Source organism: Orbicella faveolata, unplaced genomic scaffold (genome assembly GCF_042242905.1).
Source record: "Orbicella faveolata isolate gen_17 unplaced genomic scaffold, um_ofav_v1 contig_3, whole genome shotgun sequence".
Lineage (NCBI taxonomy): Eukaryota > Metazoa > Cnidaria > Anthozoa > Scleractinia > Merulinidae > Orbicella > Orbicella faveolata.
The window spans coordinates 14,725,142-14,745,869 of record NW_028301558.1 but is presented as its reverse complement, the minus strand read 5'-3'; the positions used below and the strand labels follow the sequence as shown (position 1 = coordinate 14,745,869).

At 39.2% G+C, this 20,728-nt stretch overlaps 2 protein-coding genes across 2 annotated transcripts; one reads left to right on the top strand and one right to left on the bottom strand.

Annotated features, from left to right (window-relative positions):
• Positions 1-1,241: 1,241 nt before the first annotated feature.
• Positions 1,242-17,587, bottom strand: LOC110048106 (lon protease homolog 2, peroxisomal-like). Its single transcript, XM_020753889.2, has 30 exons — positions 17,465-17,587; positions 17,303-17,390; positions 14,747-14,936; positions 14,345-14,460; positions 14,130-14,213; positions 13,665-13,733; positions 13,167-13,244; positions 12,787-12,902; positions 11,712-11,763; positions 11,210-11,256; positions 11,016-11,090; positions 10,526-10,620; positions 10,045-10,135; positions 9,633-9,680; positions 9,192-9,291; positions 8,453-8,532; positions 7,410-7,440; positions 7,249-7,314; positions 6,911-6,988; positions 6,774-6,831; positions 6,538-6,617; positions 6,220-6,387; positions 6,000-6,057; positions 5,365-5,457; positions 5,084-5,145; positions 4,217-4,353; positions 3,998-4,064; positions 3,473-3,553; positions 2,868-2,897; positions 1,242-2,436 (listed from the first exon to the last, which is right to left on the bottom strand). The coding sequence occupies exons 1-30, from the start codon at positions 17,572-17,574 to the stop codon at positions 2,332-2,334; spliced, it is 2,553 nt and encodes an 850-aa protein (XP_020609548.2). The 5' UTR covers positions 17,575-17,587; the 3' UTR covers positions 1,242-2,331.
• An 88-nt stretch (positions 17,588-17,675) lies between these two features.
• On the top strand, positions 17,676-20,605 carry LOC110048108 (large ribosomal subunit protein mL52-like). Its single transcript, XM_020753893.2, has 5 exons — positions 17,676-17,744; positions 17,819-17,897; positions 18,295-18,362; positions 19,039-19,103; positions 20,039-20,605. Exons 1-5 carry the CDS (start codon positions 17,708-17,710, stop codon positions 20,207-20,209), a joined length of 420 nt encoding a protein of 139 aa, XP_020609552.2. The 5' UTR covers positions 17,676-17,707; the 3' UTR covers positions 20,210-20,605.
• The last annotated feature ends 123 nt before the right edge of the window (positions 20,606-20,728 follow it).

Here is a 20,728-nt window from a genome sequence, read left to right as displayed (position 1 = left end):
AATTAACCGACTGAATGAACGCAGTTATTAACCCATTGTATGACCATGGTCACTAAAACTATTATTGTGCAAATGCATAAAAAACACTGACCTTTCGAGTTTGTTGTTACAAAGAAATAACCTCCCATCAGACTCTCCAACGACCTTTCGCTCTGCCGCCATTTTGTTTGTGTTTACCTAGCATTCGGAACTTTCACGAAGTATACGTCACAAAATGGCATTGTTTAACTTGTCAAAGGAAATCGCGCGTGGTTTGAATCATGCGTGCTTTATGGTGTCTTTTTACAAAGTACAAAGACTCTTTTTTCGTTTTACATCAAATTTCAGGCACTTCTGGCGATGAACAAAAACCCGATTTCTCGAACCCTATATTTTTCAAACCTCCTGATAACTCGAATCAGAAGTCGCCCCTCGCCCCCCTCCCGTCGGTCGTGCTCAGTTCAACTACCCGATTTTAAGGTGGCTCCCTATAGTTTTAGGACCGCACGCGCGCTGAGGACGAAAGCTCAAGTAATCTGCACGCGCTCGAAGGAAAACGTCAGTGTTTTTCGATATTTTATTACGTCAACATGAGCACAACAAGCAAACCTGACAGTGAATTTTCTCGCGTTTCCTTCGGTAAAATTTCGTAAAACTTGGCAGATTGGTAGTAAATATTTTACTTTAGTCGGAGCTCGTTTTTCAGGGAAATCTATAAGACCAGTTTTGTCGCAGCGGTAAAATACATAAATTTGCAAAAGTCGAAACCCTGCCTTTACAAACCCTACTTTTTTTCGTGTTTAAAATTCGTGTCCCGCATGAAGCGATATGCTGTGAAAATTTTGGAAGATTTCACCGAAGGAAATTCAAGAAAATCGCAAGTAAAGCCATAAAAAAGTAAAAAAAACATATTTGTTCGGGCATTTCTAATTCAAGACTAAAACCAATAATTTTAACAGAGATGATAGTAAAACACTATTTAATCATTGCTTATTACATGTAATTAGTTTGAGAGGACTGGGTGTAAATACGAATGCAAAAACGGGATTCAAAACATAACACTTACGCGCGCAACGCCATAAATGATTACCCTATGGAGCCACCTTCATTAAATATCTGAAGTCAATTGTTTTCCTTACAGGGTTGAAAAGCGGAATTCCACTGTATGTGGATCTTTTTGGCAGTGCGACTAACGAAACGTGCATGCATACGGACGCAAAAGAAATCTGATCGCGTGATTTGGAATCATTACCCAAAGTCACTTAAATTGGACACTTCAAAAAGTGTAGTTTTCTTTATTATTCAAAAAAACCCAGTAAATTAGCGTAGAACGTCATTTACATGTTACACTCCAAGTCGGAGAAGAATTAATTTTACGCTTGCTTCCGTGACGATAGAATTTTGCGCTTTAGATTTTACGAACGAATACTCAAACCCTGACATAGAGGAAAGCTGCAGGTCTTTAAAGAGTAATATAATACCAATGAAGGTGTTTTTAACACCTAATGTTAGTCTGAGACTGAAAAGTTACGCGATAAATAATTAATTATCTGAATAGTAAGTTTCCCAAGCAGTGATAAAGCTATGAATAAAGAAGTCGTGATCTTACCGATCAGCCAGTAGAACTAGTTCAGTCCCTGGTCTGGACTCTCTTCCCCGCTCTAATATAGGGGTTGAACCCAGGCGCATGCAAAGCAAGCATTCCCATTCGAAGAGCTTTTCCGCATTCTGACCGCGCGTAAATTGGAGCGAGAGAAAAAAATTGACGAAGCAGGGGGTGCTTTGTCGATTTTTTTTTTTTTTTTTTTATAACGCGCTCCAGTTTACGCGCGGCCAGAATGTGGAAAAACTCTTCGTAAGGGAACGCTAGCTACGCAGGCTACAAGCAAGTTATCGTGGACTTTCTCTTCTCCTGCCGGAGTGCAACCTCTACAGTACATACAGAGCGCCCGAGGGACGGCAAGTTCAAGGACTGGACTTCCAGAAGAACACGGAAAAGAGATTGCGAGAAATACTTCATTCTTATTAGAATACATCAATAATTTTTTGTTCTTGTCGTCACTCTCCAGCAAAACCTTTCTTCACCGAAGAGCCATTGACAAAAACTCCTAAACAGCCTTTGATAATTGCCCAGTAGATTAAAATATTCTATTATTGCGGACCAATAGCACGACACAAAATTATACAACAGATTCTATCTCCCGATAAAGATGACTTCAAGGTTTCGTAAGCAGTATCCAAGTATTGGTGACCTGGATAGCGACATGAAGTTCAACTTGATCCTAGCGATTTTGAAACCAAACACCGTAAGTCCTTGCTTGTGTTATTTTAGAAACGTTGTTCTCCAGTTTACTACAGTTTGCTACTGGTGGCTTGTGCCATGCCAGGAAATTCATCATCAAAGGCTGCACGCAAAACGTCCTCGACTCGATTTGCCAAGATAAAGGTCATCTCGTCCTGATGGAAAACAATGCAAAAATACACTTGATAAAAATATGATTGTGCAAAATAACATCAAAAAATGGACAACGATTACGGGTTTCGATTGTTTTGTTTTGGTATTTCTTTTAAATCAAATCTCTACCATGGATCATCCAGCAAGGAAGACCAAGAGAAAATGGGAAGACCTAAGGCAAAAAGTTAAAAAGAAAAAGATCCGTTTACCCCAGATTTTAAACGTGCTTGGCACAACGAAGACTATCGGTGGACGGGGACCGAAAAGTGTGTGACTACACCAAACACATGAGGGAGAACCCAACCTGGTTCCCAGGCCTTCTCGTCTTCCCGGGGCGGGTAGAAGAGCGAACCTGGGAACGAAGTTAACAGAGAATCGTGAACCGCTCGATGACCTGAATAAGTGAAAAAGGTGGCTAATCTCAACCTCTTACCTTCACATTATCTGGTAGTTCCGACAGATCCTAAACAAACAAGGAACAAGGAACAACAATCAATTACCACGACAAGATATTCAAACATTCTATAGTTAATCTATATGCCATAAAATGCACGCAGAGATCAATATCATGCATTTTGACAGTCACCCTGCAAGCAAAGCCTTTTATTATGGTAGATAGGCTTTGTAAAAAAGAGAAAAAAAGAAAGGCTCTGCTCGCAGGGTATTTGACAGTATACTACGCAATAGCTAGTCCGCGAGCAACTTGCGAGCAGGCTTCTTGGCGCTTCCGCACCAGACTCCTCCCCGCCGTATCGCTTCGTTCGCGCGTGTGACACCTAAGGCGAGGCTACTCGCAGACTAACCACACGAGAGAAAATATCTACAAACCAAACAGCTTAAAAAATCCAATATCAACCTTTCTTTAACCCAGATGGTTTAAAAAGACATTGCAAAAAATCCCCTTGTTGTTTTGGGCACCAACACAACCCTTACTGAATCAAGAGAGTCAACGAGCTTTCCTCATTTTCATATTATTGACCACTTCTACCACGACTCAAAATTTTCCTCTTACACGCATTTTTACTAATATGTCTTCACCTTTTCGTTTCTCCTTGGTAATATCACCCTCCTCAGTCCAGCTCTATGTGCGGCTAATACTTTTTCCTTGATTCCACCAACCTACAAATAAGCAAACACGTCTTATGGTGAAAATAAGTGTAGAATTAATTCTATTCGTGTCGTTTTCAAGGTACCCAAAAGTTAGCCTGTTCCAGGCTCTTGGTAGTTGGGGACGAGCAAAAAAAAGAGGGCCAGCGAGAGAAAAAACGCCTTAGTTCTCCCTCGTTGTTTCTCTCGCTCGCCCTTTTTTTGTCGCTCGTCCGTAACTACCGAGAGCCTGGAACAGGCTACTCAAAAGTAACCATGCTCTTTCAGATGTGTAGATCCTCACGCTGAATTTTCCCACCGCCCTGCAGTCAGTAGGCTTGGTTAGCAGTCACTGTTCGGGAAAGGAGCCCGAGAAGGAACTGGACCGAACTCGAGAAAACGGCGGGAAAAGTTGTGCTCGTGCAGTTAATTGGTCCAGAAAATGAGAAACGAGAACTCTTACGGTAAAAAACCTACCGGTAGAACAAGGCCTCTCAAGGTTATTTCACCAGTCATGGCTGTGTCAGACCGAGTGCACCGGCCACTGGAAAGAAAAAATAAAATACAGATTGAGTCCGATAATCCAGCCACAAACAGGACACCGAAATATAAAACGAGAAATATTTCAAGTTCTTCAACGAGTAAGAGGGTCGACCTATCAAAGTCTTACCGAATGAATGTAAAAGATAGATGTACCTGAATAACGAGACCAAAACGGTGACAATAGTGACACCAGCAGACGGACCATCCTTACCAACAGCGCCTGCTGGGAAATGGATATGAACATCTGTGCGCTCCAGTAGATCCACGCCATCTTCTGCTGTCAAAGAGTACTGCGATGGACAGACAGAGAGAAGATATGGGGAACAATTAGCCTCCTTCAGGCGTTTAGCTAGATGGGGCGCAGCGCAAAAAATGGCCCAGGAGAAACAGATACGGGAGAAGCGCGGCGTGGAAAGGCGAGAGAACGTTTGTTCGCTCCTCGCCCCAAGCCTCTCTCTACTTAATTTTGCTCCCTCAGTCGTTTTTTCGCTCCATGCTCCAACTAAATGAACGCTTGGAAGAGACAAGAGAGCCATTATTTCTTGAGTGACAAAGACTTGGCACTTGGTTCACGCAATACAGACCTCAGAATTTTTCTTCAAGGGTTATTCAAGGATTTCAAAGGATAATTTCGTAATATTCGAGGACTCGTTTCAGTCAACTCCAGTATCGACCAAATCAACTTTTTGAGACTTAAAATTATGTTTTTCTTGCCTTACCGTTGACATAAATATTGAATTTTTTTATCATGTGGTCTCAAGTATTCATGGACTTGTCCACAAAACTCAAGGACCGCTGGTAAAAATTCAAGGACATTTCAAGGAGAAAGCCTAAAATTTGCATTCAGTTTCAAGGTCTTTTCAAGGATACCGTGCATTAAGACTTTTCAAGACCTGTGCGAGTCAAGTCAGAAGAAAACTAATTCGTGTTTTCAGAACTCGTTGCCTTCCGCTATCATCTGAATAAAAACGAACCTAACCGCTCGTTATTCACTGTCAAGGCAAACCAAGGACCACTTACCTCGACTGAGCGGCTCCTCAACCAGCTTAACGCTAACTGCGCAGATTCCTTCATGACGTCACCTAAAGATTAAAAAATGTTTGAGCTTAGTGAAGAGTTCACATTGAACGACGAGGTTAACGCGCTGGATGTCAGACCAATTGGTATTTATGTTGTATTTTTGCCGAGTAACATGCTTTCCTCGACCCCCAGTGTCTCTCTGAGGCTTAAGATCGCAGGTGACCATTTTATTTTCTTGTCGTTTGAAATTCGATAAAATAGCCAGGAAGTAATTGACCTACCGAGCTGTCCAGTCAAAGTTATTTTTCCTTCTCCGCCCATCCGTGTGGCTTCTACAAACATGATCTCTCCACCCATGGCTGTCCATGCTAAACCTAAAGAAAAAGACCGAAGATTGTGTGTTATCCATAATCTATGATCACCACACAACAGAGAAAAGACGATCTTAGCTTAGACATCTTTGTTTTCTTTCCCTGACGAATGGAAATAGGGAACACATGCCCATGGGCCAAGGGAACGCGAACTCAGTTTGCCAGGCACCGTGGGGATACCTGTTACTTACATGTAGCAACGACCCTTGAAGAAAAGTAAAGGTAAAGTCTGCATACGAGCCAAGTGGCCCGTCATGCCGGAGCTTATCTCCGGTTTCTGTAGCATGACGTGATTAGGAACATTTTTACTCCACGAGTAAAGTGTCTTGCTCAAGAACACAACACAATGTCCCTGGCCAGGGCTCGAACCCGGATCGCTCGATCCGGAGTCGAGCGCACTAACCATGAGGCCGCAGCGCCTCCACAGAAAGCCATGTTCAATTTTCGCAAACAGGAGTCGGGAAGGCTCTCGTGTTTGCAACATCGTAGGCTTAAGAAATAAGTAGCAGGAATCAATAAATCACAAATAGAAATTACAAACTCACCAACAGCAACGCCTGGAGTTGAGAGTCTCTGAGCCACTTCAGATTCAAATATAGGAGGCTATGGGGAAAAAATACATCGCGCCAAAATTAGGTCAAAGAAAACTTTTATTGTCAAAAAAATAACTTAGAAAACCAGAAGAAGAATCGCGTCATTTAAAATGAATTTGACAAAGAAATTTTCGAGAAAGCCGCCTTCTTTATTGGGAAATATTCATCTCACCCCCAAAACATCTACCAAGAACTTTTCAGTGACCAAAAAGGCCTTTTTATCAGCTGTTTGGGCGGAATCACTCTTGTGCTTGTCTTTCAGTTCCTTGGAGTCTTCTTTACTGCCCGCTTCAGCTTTCTCCTCAGCTTTCTCTGAAGCATTTCTGGTAGCTTCGGCGACCTGAGAATCAAATTCCAGAACAAAATTAATTGGTGACCCGATTGAGCCAGTTGGCGACAAATGAGAATACCGTACATCTCCTCCAATCATCGTCCCTTACTCAAAATGCAACATGTCGGTTTTCCTGTGGCTAAATCTAAAGTAACCTACCTGTACAGCGACCGCTCTACACACGCCACCAATCTTGCGTTCGAGCGACCTCACGCCAGCCTCCCGAGTGTAATTAGAAACTGAAACAAAAGGCACAAGGAATCATGTCACTAAAGTGTACTTATTGACGCATTGCTTCTGCGATACGCAAAATAACTTGTAAATGGAAGGCAACCTAAAAGTAACGTGTGAAACGACCAAACCAAAATCCGATTCTGAATGTGTTTTGTACTCACTAACTGCCTTCAGTGAATCACCAGGAACCTCAATGTCCTGCTCAGTAAGTCCGTGCTCCTACAGAAACAAGAGCAAAGTAACAGTTAACATTAAATGTAAGGTACATGTATAGAAGTACTTGGAAGAATTTTCTTACCTTTAGCTGTTTGGGCAAAAGGTGGCGCTTCGAAATGGCAATTTTTTCTTCCTGAGTATAACCTGGGACCATGATTAACTGAAAGTTGAAAAATAAAATTAAAGTAAGATAATGAAACGCCAGAGGCCGGGCACCTGGCAAATTGACCGGATGTGGGGACGATTTTGCGCGCCTGGTTTGACCATCTAGAGGAAAGATTCTCTTCGAAAGAAGTTCAGTTCAAAGCATTTTGCTCGGCTGTGAAACCAGTTGTCCTTCTGCTGAAAACGTTAAACCCCTGCACTGCCCACAGCAAAAAGAAATAAAAACAGAAAGTATACTATCACATAGGTTATTACCTCCATTCGGTCTAGTAAGGCAGCAGGAATCGTGCTAACGGTGTTAGCAGTGGCTATAAATAACACCTGAAAAATAACAGGGAAATAAAAGAAATATCTTAGAAACTTGTGGGAGGTCATGACAACAAAGACGTCGGTCATACGGAACAAAAGATACTTACTTGTGAAAGATCAAATGGAATGTTGAGATAGCTGCGGCAGAGTTAAGGAGACAACAGGTAATGTACTGATAGTAATGAGGTCCCTACTATAACCTACATGTGCCTACAGCTAACTGTTTACTACCTCTTAGACTGACTTCGCACGCATTAGAGCGGTTTTCAATTGAGTGTCGTAAAACTAAACCTAAAGTAATCGCTTCAGCCAATCACAAAGGACATAGAAATTGCAGTAAGCTAGTCAAAACTCGAATTACCTGTAGCTGACGCAAAGCGCGGGAAAACGAGTGCGAACTAGTTACGATTGGTTTTGGTTTTACTTCTGATTGGATGAGAAATTGGCGCGTGTTTTTTTAGCCAATCACGTAGCGTAGTAAGTGCAAAACCAATTTCTTTTCGTCACTCAAATAAAAACCGCTCTATAATAACAAAGATAACTGGTTTGAGTATCATTGAAGCAAACGGAATCTTTGTCACTTCCTCTGTTTATTTATATATTTATAATTATAATTACAATCTTGTAAATTCTTTTAGTTGTTTACAGTAGTAGAGATTAACTGTTGTTGTTGTTGTTGTGATTTAATCATAGTTAGTACGAGATACATAATTTAACCAAATGCTTCATTACTGCAAAGTTAGAACTCTTTCATCTATAGTTTATAATGCAGGTTGAATTCCATGTAATTAATGTGCATTGTGAAATAAACCTACAAGAATTAAAATTTGAAAGTACATATAGAGACCTAACTCTACTGGAAATCAATCCTGACCAAGTATTCCGTTCCGAGCATTAGCCCTTGAAAGGAAATGGGAGACCACAAGACGTTAAGCATAATTTTTTGACTTGGTGAGATTCGAACCCACGACCTCCTTATTTAGATCACCTTTGCTCTTCCAGCTGAGTTACGAGGCCAGACGAGAGAGGGGTGTAGGTGATAAGGGGATAATTTGAAGCAAGGAAGATATTAAGGGTACAAGGGTTTCCATAGTTATGACAATAAATGGGTGGAGTAGCTTTTCTTGATATCATGAATGGTGCAGGATACTGGTCAACAAATGTCCAATTCTGTTCAGGGTCCAACACTTCCAGCAAAGCAGCAGAAGGATCGCCATGAAGACTCTTTCCCTGTAAAACAAGGATCAGTGAGCTCAAAGAACACAGAGTGACAACCCCAGTTTCTGGCTGGAACCTCGTCTCTGTGAAGGGGCCCTTTGCCGGACTAGCTGTCATGTGGCTGCGTCAGCAACGTTAAAATTACATGTAATGATGTCAAACGGGTTCCAGAAATCAATAAAGCAATGGACCTTTTAACTGATGTCATGCAATATTAACAAAAAAACACCTCCATAGATCAATTTATCATGCCGAACTTAGCAACTATGCAATGTTTCGTACAAATCCGTTGCAAAATCGTGAAAATATGGCAAGTGTTGCTCCCTGGCATACACATGTACATTTCTTTGCAAAAACTGGCAAGTTTGGGGCCACATAATTTCATAAGTTTGCTGCAGATTCTCATGAAACTCTGCATATTTACTAACTTTGGCATGATATATCCAGCGGGAGGCTGAATTATAAAAAAAATATGAAAACAGTCCGTTCGAAAAATGTTATAAGGAATGCCAATTGTTTAGCCCTCAAGTCGATTAGTCTCAAACCAGAAGTCTTTTACCCCCATTAAAGAGACAGGGTTTTTGACTTCTGGTTGGGGACTAAACAGTGATGGGCTAATCAACTTGGGGACTAAACTACCAGATACTGTTGTAAGCAGTGAAACTGATTACCATCTTGTCGACTTCATCTAACAGAATGACAGGATTCTTCACTCCAACTGTTTTCAAGGCATTCAAGATCCTCCCTGGCATTGATCCAATATAAGTCCGTCTACAATTGATGCACCAGCGTCAGACATTTTAGAAATTACAAAAACTAGAGTGGAAGTGTAACAGCAGGAGACAACACTTTCCAATAACTACAACTGCAATTTTTCTATTAATTTATTTTCTTTCACAATACAATAAAGGTCAATAAATGGGAACGACTGAAAATCAGTCCATGTATTTTTAAATTATAGAACATTTTCAGGCAGTGTTAAACCTATAGAGTTTTAGAAGGATCACTACACTTTCCATGATCATTAAATAATTAAAACATTCCTGAAATTTAACAATCTATACATGGCAAATTGTGCTCAAATAGTGCCTCCAAGATCAAGTCAAACTTACCTATGTCCTCTGATGTCAGACTGGTCACAAATTCCTCCAAGTGAAATCCTGAAAAACAAAATGTTATTGCCGGCTAGTGGTGTTGCAGCATTATAGGCCCTTTGCACAACCCAGTCACATGGTACAACACAGTGGGACTTCCAAAACAAAGAAAAGTCAGACTGGACTGGTGCTGGTTTCTTTGTTTCTGAAGTCCCACTGTGTAACTTGCATCCCAGCATGGCTGATTTGCACTTTTAGACTGGGTTATTGTGCAAGGGGCCTATAGCATATAACATGAACATTCAGAGTCAGCTGTTCTCTGCAAGTTACATTACAAAAACCAATCTTGAAGACTGAACAGTCAATGTATATATGTACAAAGCAGTAACTACTGTTTTATAATTTTAGTGTATAGTATGTACAACTGTACCTCTGAAATTCCCTGCCAAGTGTGTTTGCAATAGACCTTCCAACACTTGTCTTGCCAACCCCAGGTGGACCAACAAAACACAAGATTGGACCTGCATGACAAGAAATAATACAGTAATACAAATGTCCATGTTTAACTCTGGTAGAACCATCAAAAATTGTCTAGACTGTATATAAATAAAGTGTGGTGATAGACTGAAAGACAGGCAACCTAATACTGCCAAGTGGTGGAGAGGCTGCAACAAAATTACTATTAACTGACTGACTGACTGACAGACAGACAGACAGACAGACAGAAGAGCTGATTGTGATAAGTTGCAGAAAGCTTCTCGATATTTAAATTAGTGGCTTGTTTTAGTCAACTGGTTTTAATTTAATATTATTATTTAACATATTGTGAAGCGCATTTCAAAACAGATGTTGAATTTGCACTGCTTATTATCACTTACTGCAAAGTTTTGTGCCTACTACAGGTATTTTACCTTTCAAGCTGTTTTTCAGTTTACGAACAGCTAAATACTCAATGACCCTCTTCTTTAACTTTTCCAAACCATAATGATCATGATCCAGATCAATCCTTAAAAACAAGTCAGAGCATTTGGGCTATTAAGCAGAAGGAAAAAACTACCAGTTTAAATCACATAAAACATAAGAAAAAATGTAACACAAAGAGTGACCTGAATAACTCAGTATGTTATGAAGCCTTCTCTTCTCTTGCTATATATCTAGCCAACAGCCCTTTCCCACAAAATTTTGAATTAGTAATATTGGGAAGATAAAACTCCCTTAACTAGCATTTCTTTCAAATGAACAATCACTTGAACCATTATTCAACAGATCTCATACTGAAAATTAGGGATATGCCCAGGACATTTATGATTTTTCACTAGATGACACTGATTTACACTTTTCTACCTTACAATTTTTTTTTCTATTTTTACTTTCTTTTGAATTTTAAAGTTAATTTGTTACCTTGCTTGAGAAATATCTAACTTGTCCTTGGTTTCTTGGCTCCATGGAAGATCAACCATCCACTCCAAATAATTCCTTAATACAAAACAGACAATGTGTAAGTTTGGACTCACTGCAAAAATTACTGGGCCTTGATTTCACAGAAGCGTTACCGTTAGTGAAATTAATTTCGTGCAATTAAAAAACAAGATTACCTAGTGGTAGCATGTTCTGGAAACTGTGGTGGCATCTTCTTCAAGCGCTGCATGAAAAGAAATGATCAGTCTTGAATTGAACTGACTGTTCAAAAGGGAAAGTAAATTGAAGACTGTTCTAAGATTTACATTAAGCTGACTATTAAGTTATTACATTGTCTTCACTAGCATCAGTGAACTAGTTTGCATGCACATCACGGTAACTGTACTTTTGTCATGTTCAACAAATTTCTTTCCATTTAAAAAATTTTAAAATCCCAAAGTACATGTTGTTGTAGTTCAGTAACAACAACCAAAGCAACATTAATATCAACCAATTTATGAAACTCCAAATCAAAAACAACATATCTTCACGATGACACTTTTGTCATGCTGGTGCTATCCCAGTAGCATGAAGGCATGCATGGGTTGAATCACATTTATTGTGAACTTCTGTCTATCATCAAACTGTTGGTATACGAGTTCTCTCTACATGCAAATACATAATATACAGTTACCTTACCTTCAACTCCTTCATAGCTACTTTGAAAGCATGCTCTGGTAGATCAGCAGATCTGGAGATTAAGTAGTTATACTTAGCTCTTATTAACCAAGCAGGACTTCTGTATGGGGGAATCTTGACCGAGGTTGTGAGTACAGACCGAACACAGTGAGGCCTGTACACACGACCAAAGTCAAGATTCTCCCATACAGACCAACTTAGCTCGGTTAATAAGATGTTTATTGTATGGTAAAGAAGAAAACTTTAATTCGTTTCATGTAACTGGTTTCTGACAGTTTGCTTGAAAACGGAGATGAGCTTAACTTAAACCTAGCAATATTTGCTCATCCTCTTTACTTTTTTTTTTTTTTTGTCATCACGCTTTTTGGCACTTCCATAAATGATTGAGCAGAAAATAAAAGAAAATGGTGAACATTTTTTTATTTTAGTTTGGTACCGGTCTAGATGCCGGTCTAGATAAGAAAATCTAGACTGCGGTCAATATTGATTTCAGCCAATCAAATTCGTGAATTCGGTAGTTCCCAGTCCTTGTGAGACACAGCCATATAATAAAGTGCAATAAAAATCATAATATTACAATACCCCATTCCCTGTATGAGACGCATGCAGGGAATCATGGTAGTTGCATGCGATGTTGTGCGACAAGTCCCAAAGATGTCAACTGTGTGATGCATAAAACTACATGATGATTCCCTGTGCACAAGTTTCATAGGGGGAATGGCCCTTTAAAGAATCAACTCCAAACATAGCCATATCCATCATCATAAAATCAGAGGGGCATGAATTCTTGCCAAATTAAATTCCACAAAAAAACTGATTGGCTTATTGTATCATGGTGAAAAAATGCATGAGTGCAAAATTCATTTTTTCTTGATGTCGAAAGATGCAGCATGGACAGCCAGAACTCATCCTAGAGTGGAAACTCATCAGAAACCTTAATCAGTAACTCTCAATTAAAATTAGTTTTAAATGATATATTACTCAATTTGGAAAATTAGTATTACTATAAAATAATTATAGCAATTTAACCATAAATATTCATAGAAATCGACAATCACTGTATAATTTGTCATACCTTATTTTCCTCTCTAGTTCCTCAACATCATCTTCCTCGTCATTTTCATCGTCATCATCATCAAAACGTTTTGATACCCTCTTAGGATCCTTTGGCACAAGTATGTTACCACCACGCTTAAACAGAAAAGTTGATGGTGAAAAAAGCGAAACAATTTACACGAATTCAATCTCAATTTTTTACTAGAAATGTACTTTAAACACGCTGCAATTTGGCACTACTGTTGTCCTGCAGACATTAAGCTGCTCAGCTCCAATCCACGTAAAATTTTGTTAGACAGACTACATCTCTCCTGTGTTTAAACTGGAAAGCTATATTAATCAATATATTCAAAATCTGAACTATCATTTACACGTACAGCTGAGAAAAAACAAACATACCTTTGAATTATTACTCTTCCACACCCTGCGGTTAATTACTTCAGGACCACTTCTCAATGGGTTGTTACCTTTCATTCCCTAAAGAACAGTAAGTGTTCATAAATGAGCTTATGTCTAAGTTACATGGATTGTATATGATATTTTATATCGTAAATAATCAGGAATTTTTCATGTGGACTCGTCAGCTAATGTGAAAAGCCTGGTCCTGTCAACTACAGCATGACCACATAAAATTACACTGTTATTAAGCATTTAAGTTTGGAAAACGTACACTAACACTGTCTCGTCCATTAAACAGATGAAACTGTTTATCCTCCATTTCATCATAGCTTGAACAATTCAAGAAGTCATGTACAGCCAGTTAACTAAGTACAGTAAGTACAAAAAAAGGAATTACCTAACTGCAACTGTAATACTGAGAGGGTGTACATGTACGGAACAACTTGTAAATACACAGCTGGCCAGAATAGTGATAATATATGCAACCTTGTCTCATACCTCTTTTTGCCTCTTCAGTAGATGGAGGGATTTCTTAAATCTTTCAATCAAATCCACTGTATTTAAGATCTGAAAAGAACAGTCAAAGTTGAAGGAACTTCACAGTCAAATATTTGTAAAACAGACAAGTTGCATATACATACATGTAATTTGTACTGGACTTGTTCCAGTCACTTACATAGCGTATCACATGAAACAGACAATTTAATAAAATAGAAATAACACAAAAACTACAGACAACAGCCATGCAAAACCTCTCAACCCCTGTTATTTTGCCATCAAGCATGTTACATTTCCCAATTTTTTTCTTTATTTTTCACCCAATCATTCATTCAGACATGAAATGTCAACTATGAGCTAAAAGCTTGTTAAAAATAACTACAAATATACCTATGATCTAGATCTATCTCAAATGGATCTTCAAGAGCAAAATACTATGATTATTACAATAACCATTATTTGTACCTCTAACTTCTCCAAATAGGAAGCTTTCACAATTGACGTTAGCGTGTCAGGAAGACTTCCATCTGGAATACCACTCAACATGTCCTGCACAGGGCAAGAAAAACAGTTAGCTAGCAAGATTGACTGTCCTTTTGAGACACATGTACCTGCACATAGTCAAAGAAATTGAGAACCATTGTTTTAGACTTTGTGGTTCATATTTATATCATGCATACCTTTAGTCGGGAAACAACAGGAATTCTCCCATCAAGCATATCAACTATTTCATTGGCAAACAGTCGAAACTCCTCAGCTAGGGTTGTCAAAACTGCATTTTTCCTAATTTCTGCCTCTGTAAATTAAGTGATAGAATTTGAATTTAATCTTTGTCATCAGAAAATTACAATATAATTAATAACTTATTAATAATTCATTATAACTACACTGTTCATGTAGCTTCTTAAAATCTATGTGTACTTCAGTGATGTAATAAGCAGCATTTCAGTAAAAGAAAACTTAAGTCAGTATTTCTAGAGAAAGTATAAATTTCATTTTGCACCTGTTATAACATTGAATTCCCACCCAAACAATTTGTAACTCCCAATGAATCAAGAGAAAGTTATTGTACACATACATACCCTGTTCGGTAGGTCTGTCAAGTTGAGTAACCTCAGCTATTAAATATGGCTCCTCCATGACTGTTTTGTCGATTCTAAATCGGCAGAGGCCAGTTACAAGCAGGGTGTACAATGGCTTTGGCCAGTTAGTTCCTGTTACCTGGACTACCACAGCTGCAGTTCCCGTGGCATGCAACAGCGACTCTTCATCCTACATGTTAAAATATAACAAAGGTCATCTTGAGAGCCAAAATATTTAATATAGTGACCAAGGAGATGGGAGATTCCCATATAAAAACAACAATCGTGCTCATCGTACCTTTAAGGGGTTAAAAAGTAGATCTGGTACCTCTCAGGGTATTCAGCCTCAAAAGGTCCACAGCAGTTGAGGTAATTGCTTTAGAATTGGTATCTCTTAGGGGTGAAAAAAAATTTCAAGCCACACCCACAAAATGGGATCTTGGTACTTCTTAGAGGTTCCCTTCAAAATTTTTGACAAGCACCCCTTGTCTTTTTTATGTAGGGGTTCTCTCCCCCTCCTGGGGATGGTGACAAATGAAGATTAGTGGACCAACCCAAAGGGAGAAACTAACTGCTATCCACATGACATGGTTGCTCCAAGGAAATTAAAAGGAACCAGAATATCATTTTGAGTCAAGGTAACAATTCTGAAATGACAAATTAATTGACATTAAGAAGTTTCGCTCTGTGTCCTAATAGACTGTTCACAGCCTCTCTATTTACACACAAAAAAGAAAAAGCGAGCGAAGCAAGCATGAAGCACGCGGGGGTGGGGGACGGAGTTTGCAAGCGAAGTGAGCAAGAAGAATAGAGAGGTTGTAGACATCTTTGGTAAAAAGTGGACTTATACTGTTATCGCCTTGTTACTAACAGCTCCAACCCTTGACCAGTTAACAAAATTGGACCAATAAAATTTGAGTGGTAAATTGCTTGTGTAATTGATTACAAGTATCAGTTTACAAACAACATCACATACGTTTTTTCATGTGTCGAGAATGTTGTCTCAGACGATTTCTTCAACTCCAAGAAAAGCTGCTAAAAGGGGGAGAAAGCCGAAATCAAGCATTCCTTCCGATTTTTGTAGGATATGCGCTAGCTCTTTTGCTACTCACATAGGGAATTTTAACACAACATCTTACGTATCTGCGGGGAATATGTTCCAAAGGTGTTACACAGTGTGGCACTCGTCAACTACAATGAGCATGACACAATTGTTAGCAGAGAATCTTCAGTCTATAACATGTTTTGGAATTTTGTTTCCAAAAAGTCCTCTCCTGTCTTCCAAAAACAAGCTTGTATTTCGCTTCATTAATCAGCAGAAGCGCGTCCTCCTATGTCTCCTTTGTTGACAAAACAATGGAAGGAATCCTAAGCTCTTTCATCTCTCCTGATTTGTTTCAGCATTCGTACATTTGCATTTCTATTGCCATTGTGTATAGTTGATAAATCAGACTTTCCTCAAAGGCGGTCAGCAAAATTGCAACAACGTCTTCCAACCGAAGAAGATGAACAGCAGCCTCTATCTGTTCATCCTTGAGCGAAGAAACGCTGAAATTTCTCCTAACAGGATTCTATTTTAAAGCCAACCATTCTATTACGAATCACGGCACATGTCAGTGATGACAACTGCTGCAAGCCACAAAACACACCTGGACGCAATCATGATCAACTGCCGTCAAGGTGATGGCACTTTTGTTGCCTCTCAACCTATGGGAATTTTCTGTTTCTGGAGAAAGGGGGAAGTCATTTTTTTCCAACGATGTCTACAGCCCCTCTATTTTTCTCAGTCCCCACCCCCTACCCGGTCAAGTCTTACCTTTTGCACGGGCGTCCAGTTCTCTTGCGATTCTATCCACAAGTACGATCAAATAAAAATACAAGAAAATAGAGGGCTGTGAACAGTCTATGTCCTAAAAGATACTATGAACAATACCTCCAACAGAGTCTGATCATAAATTTTGCAGATTTTAGTACCAGTAAGTGATTAAGGTCCACAACTTTTATCCTTAAAAGGAACTATGATCAAATTTAATACTGGATGTACATGTACATGTAACACTGCATTAAAGTAGGCAGAAGTAGAAGGGCTACTAAAGATTTGGGCCACTTGACCTAAAGCAGACTTTTTCTTCCCGTTCACTGTTGTTCCAGGTTACTGCTAATTATACTAATTTTTTTTTTGGAACCAGAACAATTTTTATTTGGCAGAGCACAAGACGTGAGTGGTGGGGGAAAGGCTAGGGGTGAATGGTAAACTACTACTTCTGTCAGCAGTTTTGTTTCGGATAGTTTATTTTCATATATCGGGGGAAGGGAATGTCTAATGGTGACCAGCAGAATGGATATCGACCAAAAAACGAAAACTACCCCACTTTTCATACACCACTCTATCGAGAATTGAATGTACCGAGTCATTCTGTTAATGACGTAAGCGCACTTCCGCTGAATCTTTTACGTTGCAGAGTTTACAAACATCACGCAGCATCACGTACACGAACAACAACTAAGCTAACTCGGATAGGACGAAAAAGACGATTTAAAAACTACACAACAAACCTCTTTATCCGATCGGCGAGGAACAACACCAATGATAACACTGCTCAAGGTGTCTTTGCGAAGAAGTCTGGAGTCAATCATTCGAAGACTGCAAAGAACATCAGACACGAATCGAAACAAATTTTCCAGAACACGAATTAAATTTCATGAACTTTGTCTTACCTGGCGTTGTCTCTCACAGCAATCCTCATAGATGAGCCCGGTAGCAGGACTTTGTCCTTGAGGATAAGCAGTGGAAGACGTTTCGGAAGATCTCGATTAGGGACCACCATGTTTTGCTGTGTTTTGCGGTGTTTTGTGACAAAGAGCTGGAAATTAGAAGTTTATCTACTCTAACCCAGTCTCCACGCTGTCATAGTGACACTAAAAGTTGTTTTACACGAAGGAAATTTCGCAAAATCAAAGATGGCTTCTTCAGGGCTTTGTCGACTGTCCTCTACAGGTAGATTTCCTATTCACACTTCATTTACATTATTGATTCTTTCCATTAAATTTTCGCTTTCGCTTGTGTTTCAGTGTTGGCAAGACCTGTAAACTGTGTTCGATACTGGAGCAATGTACCAGCCCTCCAAGCTGGACAGAAAACGAGAATAAGGTGAGCTAATTTAAGTTAAATTAAGCCTACATTGTGTTGAATAAGGTTCCTTTTACTTAAACTCGAATATTGTGAATCATGCCCAACCGTCTGTTTAAGGTAAATTTTTGAGACGCAAATATAAATGTGCACACCGCTATATGCCAAAAACTCCGGTGGCATGCCACATTAAGATCTTCAGCGTAACCTACACTGAATGCACCCTGGAGGGGACCAAAAAGACTGGCTACACAGTTATCTTCAGTTGCTGCAAAACCTGATTGGAACATCAGTACTTATGGTTTCCTCCTAGAACATCTTTTAAAGTGACATTTTCATGAGTCAGTAAAATGCTAGATGCTTACAAAACAATTTTGGATCAAATTATTTATTTTCATGTTTTTCTTCCTGTGGACAGGCGTGGACAGGCAAGAGATGGAATAGCTTACGGACCTCTTACAGACTTACCAGATTGGAGTTTTGCAGGTAAAAGACATCCCATGGATTACTGTTTTTTACAATAATTATTTTAGTTTCCACATTTACATGGACATGAATAGCATATTCAGTGTAAAACAGTTTACACCTTATTACTGATAGGTACACAGGTTCATTTGGCTGTCACTCAGTCAATGTCTACTTACGACTATGTGTAAGATGTTAGCAATAACTAAGAAACATTTAAGAAGTCATTAACATGCCTTGTGTACATGTCCTTTGTGATGAGTCACAAATCTCATCTAGTCACAGTCTCAGCAAGTCTCAGATTTTATCATTCATTATGCCTTATGTTGTAATGTGTTTGTGTAATATATCAAACAGGAAAGACCATGTTTGACTACATTTCCAAACACCGAGAAGAGGGTTGAAAATACGACACACAGCAGAGTATTTTTGACAAACTTTGAGGTGTTTGGAAATGTGGTCAAAAGCTCTCTTGAGTGTTTGATATATCTTCTCAATCGAAACCAAAACTAAGGAGAAAACAGAGAAATAAAATCATAAAAATCTATGCTAATTAAGATCATATGTCATAACATGGTCACGGTCATGATTTCCTTTGTTTAAACGTGACATCACATTTGCCTAATTGATAAAAAACTTACAAGATTGATCAATGTTGACTTTTAACTTCTAAAATTATTTTGCTCATGACAATCAGATGGGACACCTGCTCCAGAAACAAGGAGAAGGAGAATAAGGCATTACAAGAAGATGGATGTGGCAGTAAGTTTCAAACAGTGCTTGTTCTTGTGAGTTTTCATTTTTTTTTTCAATGAAACCTGCAATAAATATTTAGCTAGTCAGGAGTTTTGGACTACATAAAATTAGTTTCCTAGGGGTTTCTAGGGCTTGAAAAAAACTTGAATTCCAGCTTCCCCATAAGAAAAGTATCTCTCAAATAATGCTTGCCCTGGGCAGGTCTTAGTTAGCTCTTTTAATGATTTAGTTGGTAGACGACTTGTCTGATCCCAGTTGCCCATCAGGCAAGTGAGAATGAAAAGTCACTTGCCCAGAAGGAAAATATACTTGTCCCAGATGACTGGACAGCACGTTTTTCAAGCCCTGGTTTCATTTCCATTTTCAGCAGGGGGGCAACTGGTTTTCATAGGTGGATAAAACTATCTGAACTGAACTTCTTTATAAGGAAAACTTTCCTCTAGATGGTCAAACCAGGCGGGCAAAATCATCATCACAGCTGGTCAATTTGCTCAGTGTTCAGCCCTTAACGAAACCCCTGATATCCATGATGGTTATACTAAAGATATCAAGTAAGAGATTCTAATGCTGAAACCTGCAGATGCACCATGGTTGGGAAACCTAGAAGTTATCATACTTTTAGTTCTCTGTACACTTACCTGCAGGTTGATGCTAGGCTCGATTGCCACTGTTCAGGAAAGGAGCCAGCACTCCTCCCCCAAAGAAACATAGACTGGACATGAGAGAGCGGCGGAAATCAAGCCTAGGTTAATGCCAGTGTTTATAAAAAGGGTTACAAACTTTGTTGCATTTTCCAAAGCGCGGTTATGAATTTCAAATTTGATCAGTGAAATTATTTACCTGACATCATGGAGAGTGTTAATTGTTCCATTTTGGAGGTTATTTTGCATCAAATCAAAGCCCTTTCAATCAAATTCCCATTCTTTTGATCTTCCTTCTAGCATCAAATTTTGACTTATCTGAATGAAATGGACAGAGCAGAACATGCCAGGGATGAAGAAGGAAATGTAATAGACCCCACCATGCTCCCAGACAAACACCAAGAAAGTAGCAACATCAGCACAACAACAACAACAGCAAAACAACACCAAGAGCCAACTTCAGTTGAGTGATGATTCGTGATTCTTACATGGCAAACATGTCAGCTGACCATAATGTCTGCAGGCTTAGTTTGATTAGACGAGCTGTTGGGAAACAGAAATATCTCACCTCTAGTGGGTAACTAGGCAACATGAAATATCCAGATGATGTCAGGATCACGTGATAATTTTCGGATGCTTGTGTATGTTATTCTGAATGGGCGGCAAGAATCGATAAGTCTATGGATATTTTGAACCATTCTGTGACAATTTCTTTGAAAGGCACTTGTCTTCTCAACTAGTTAACTGATAACTGACCGTTTGGTTTCTCTGTGCAGTTTTACAAACAAGCCCGAATCGAACTGTAATGTTTGTGATTTTTATCATCGATTGTAGAATTTAGCTACTTAAACTGACCTTGAGATTCCACTCCAGTGCAGTTTTTTACTCACTTCACAGTCCCCTTATCATCGTCACTGCCTTTTATTTAACACTCGAGACGGGGGTGCTCGTCGGAGATTTTGAAAAGAACCCTTAGGAGGTACTAAGATC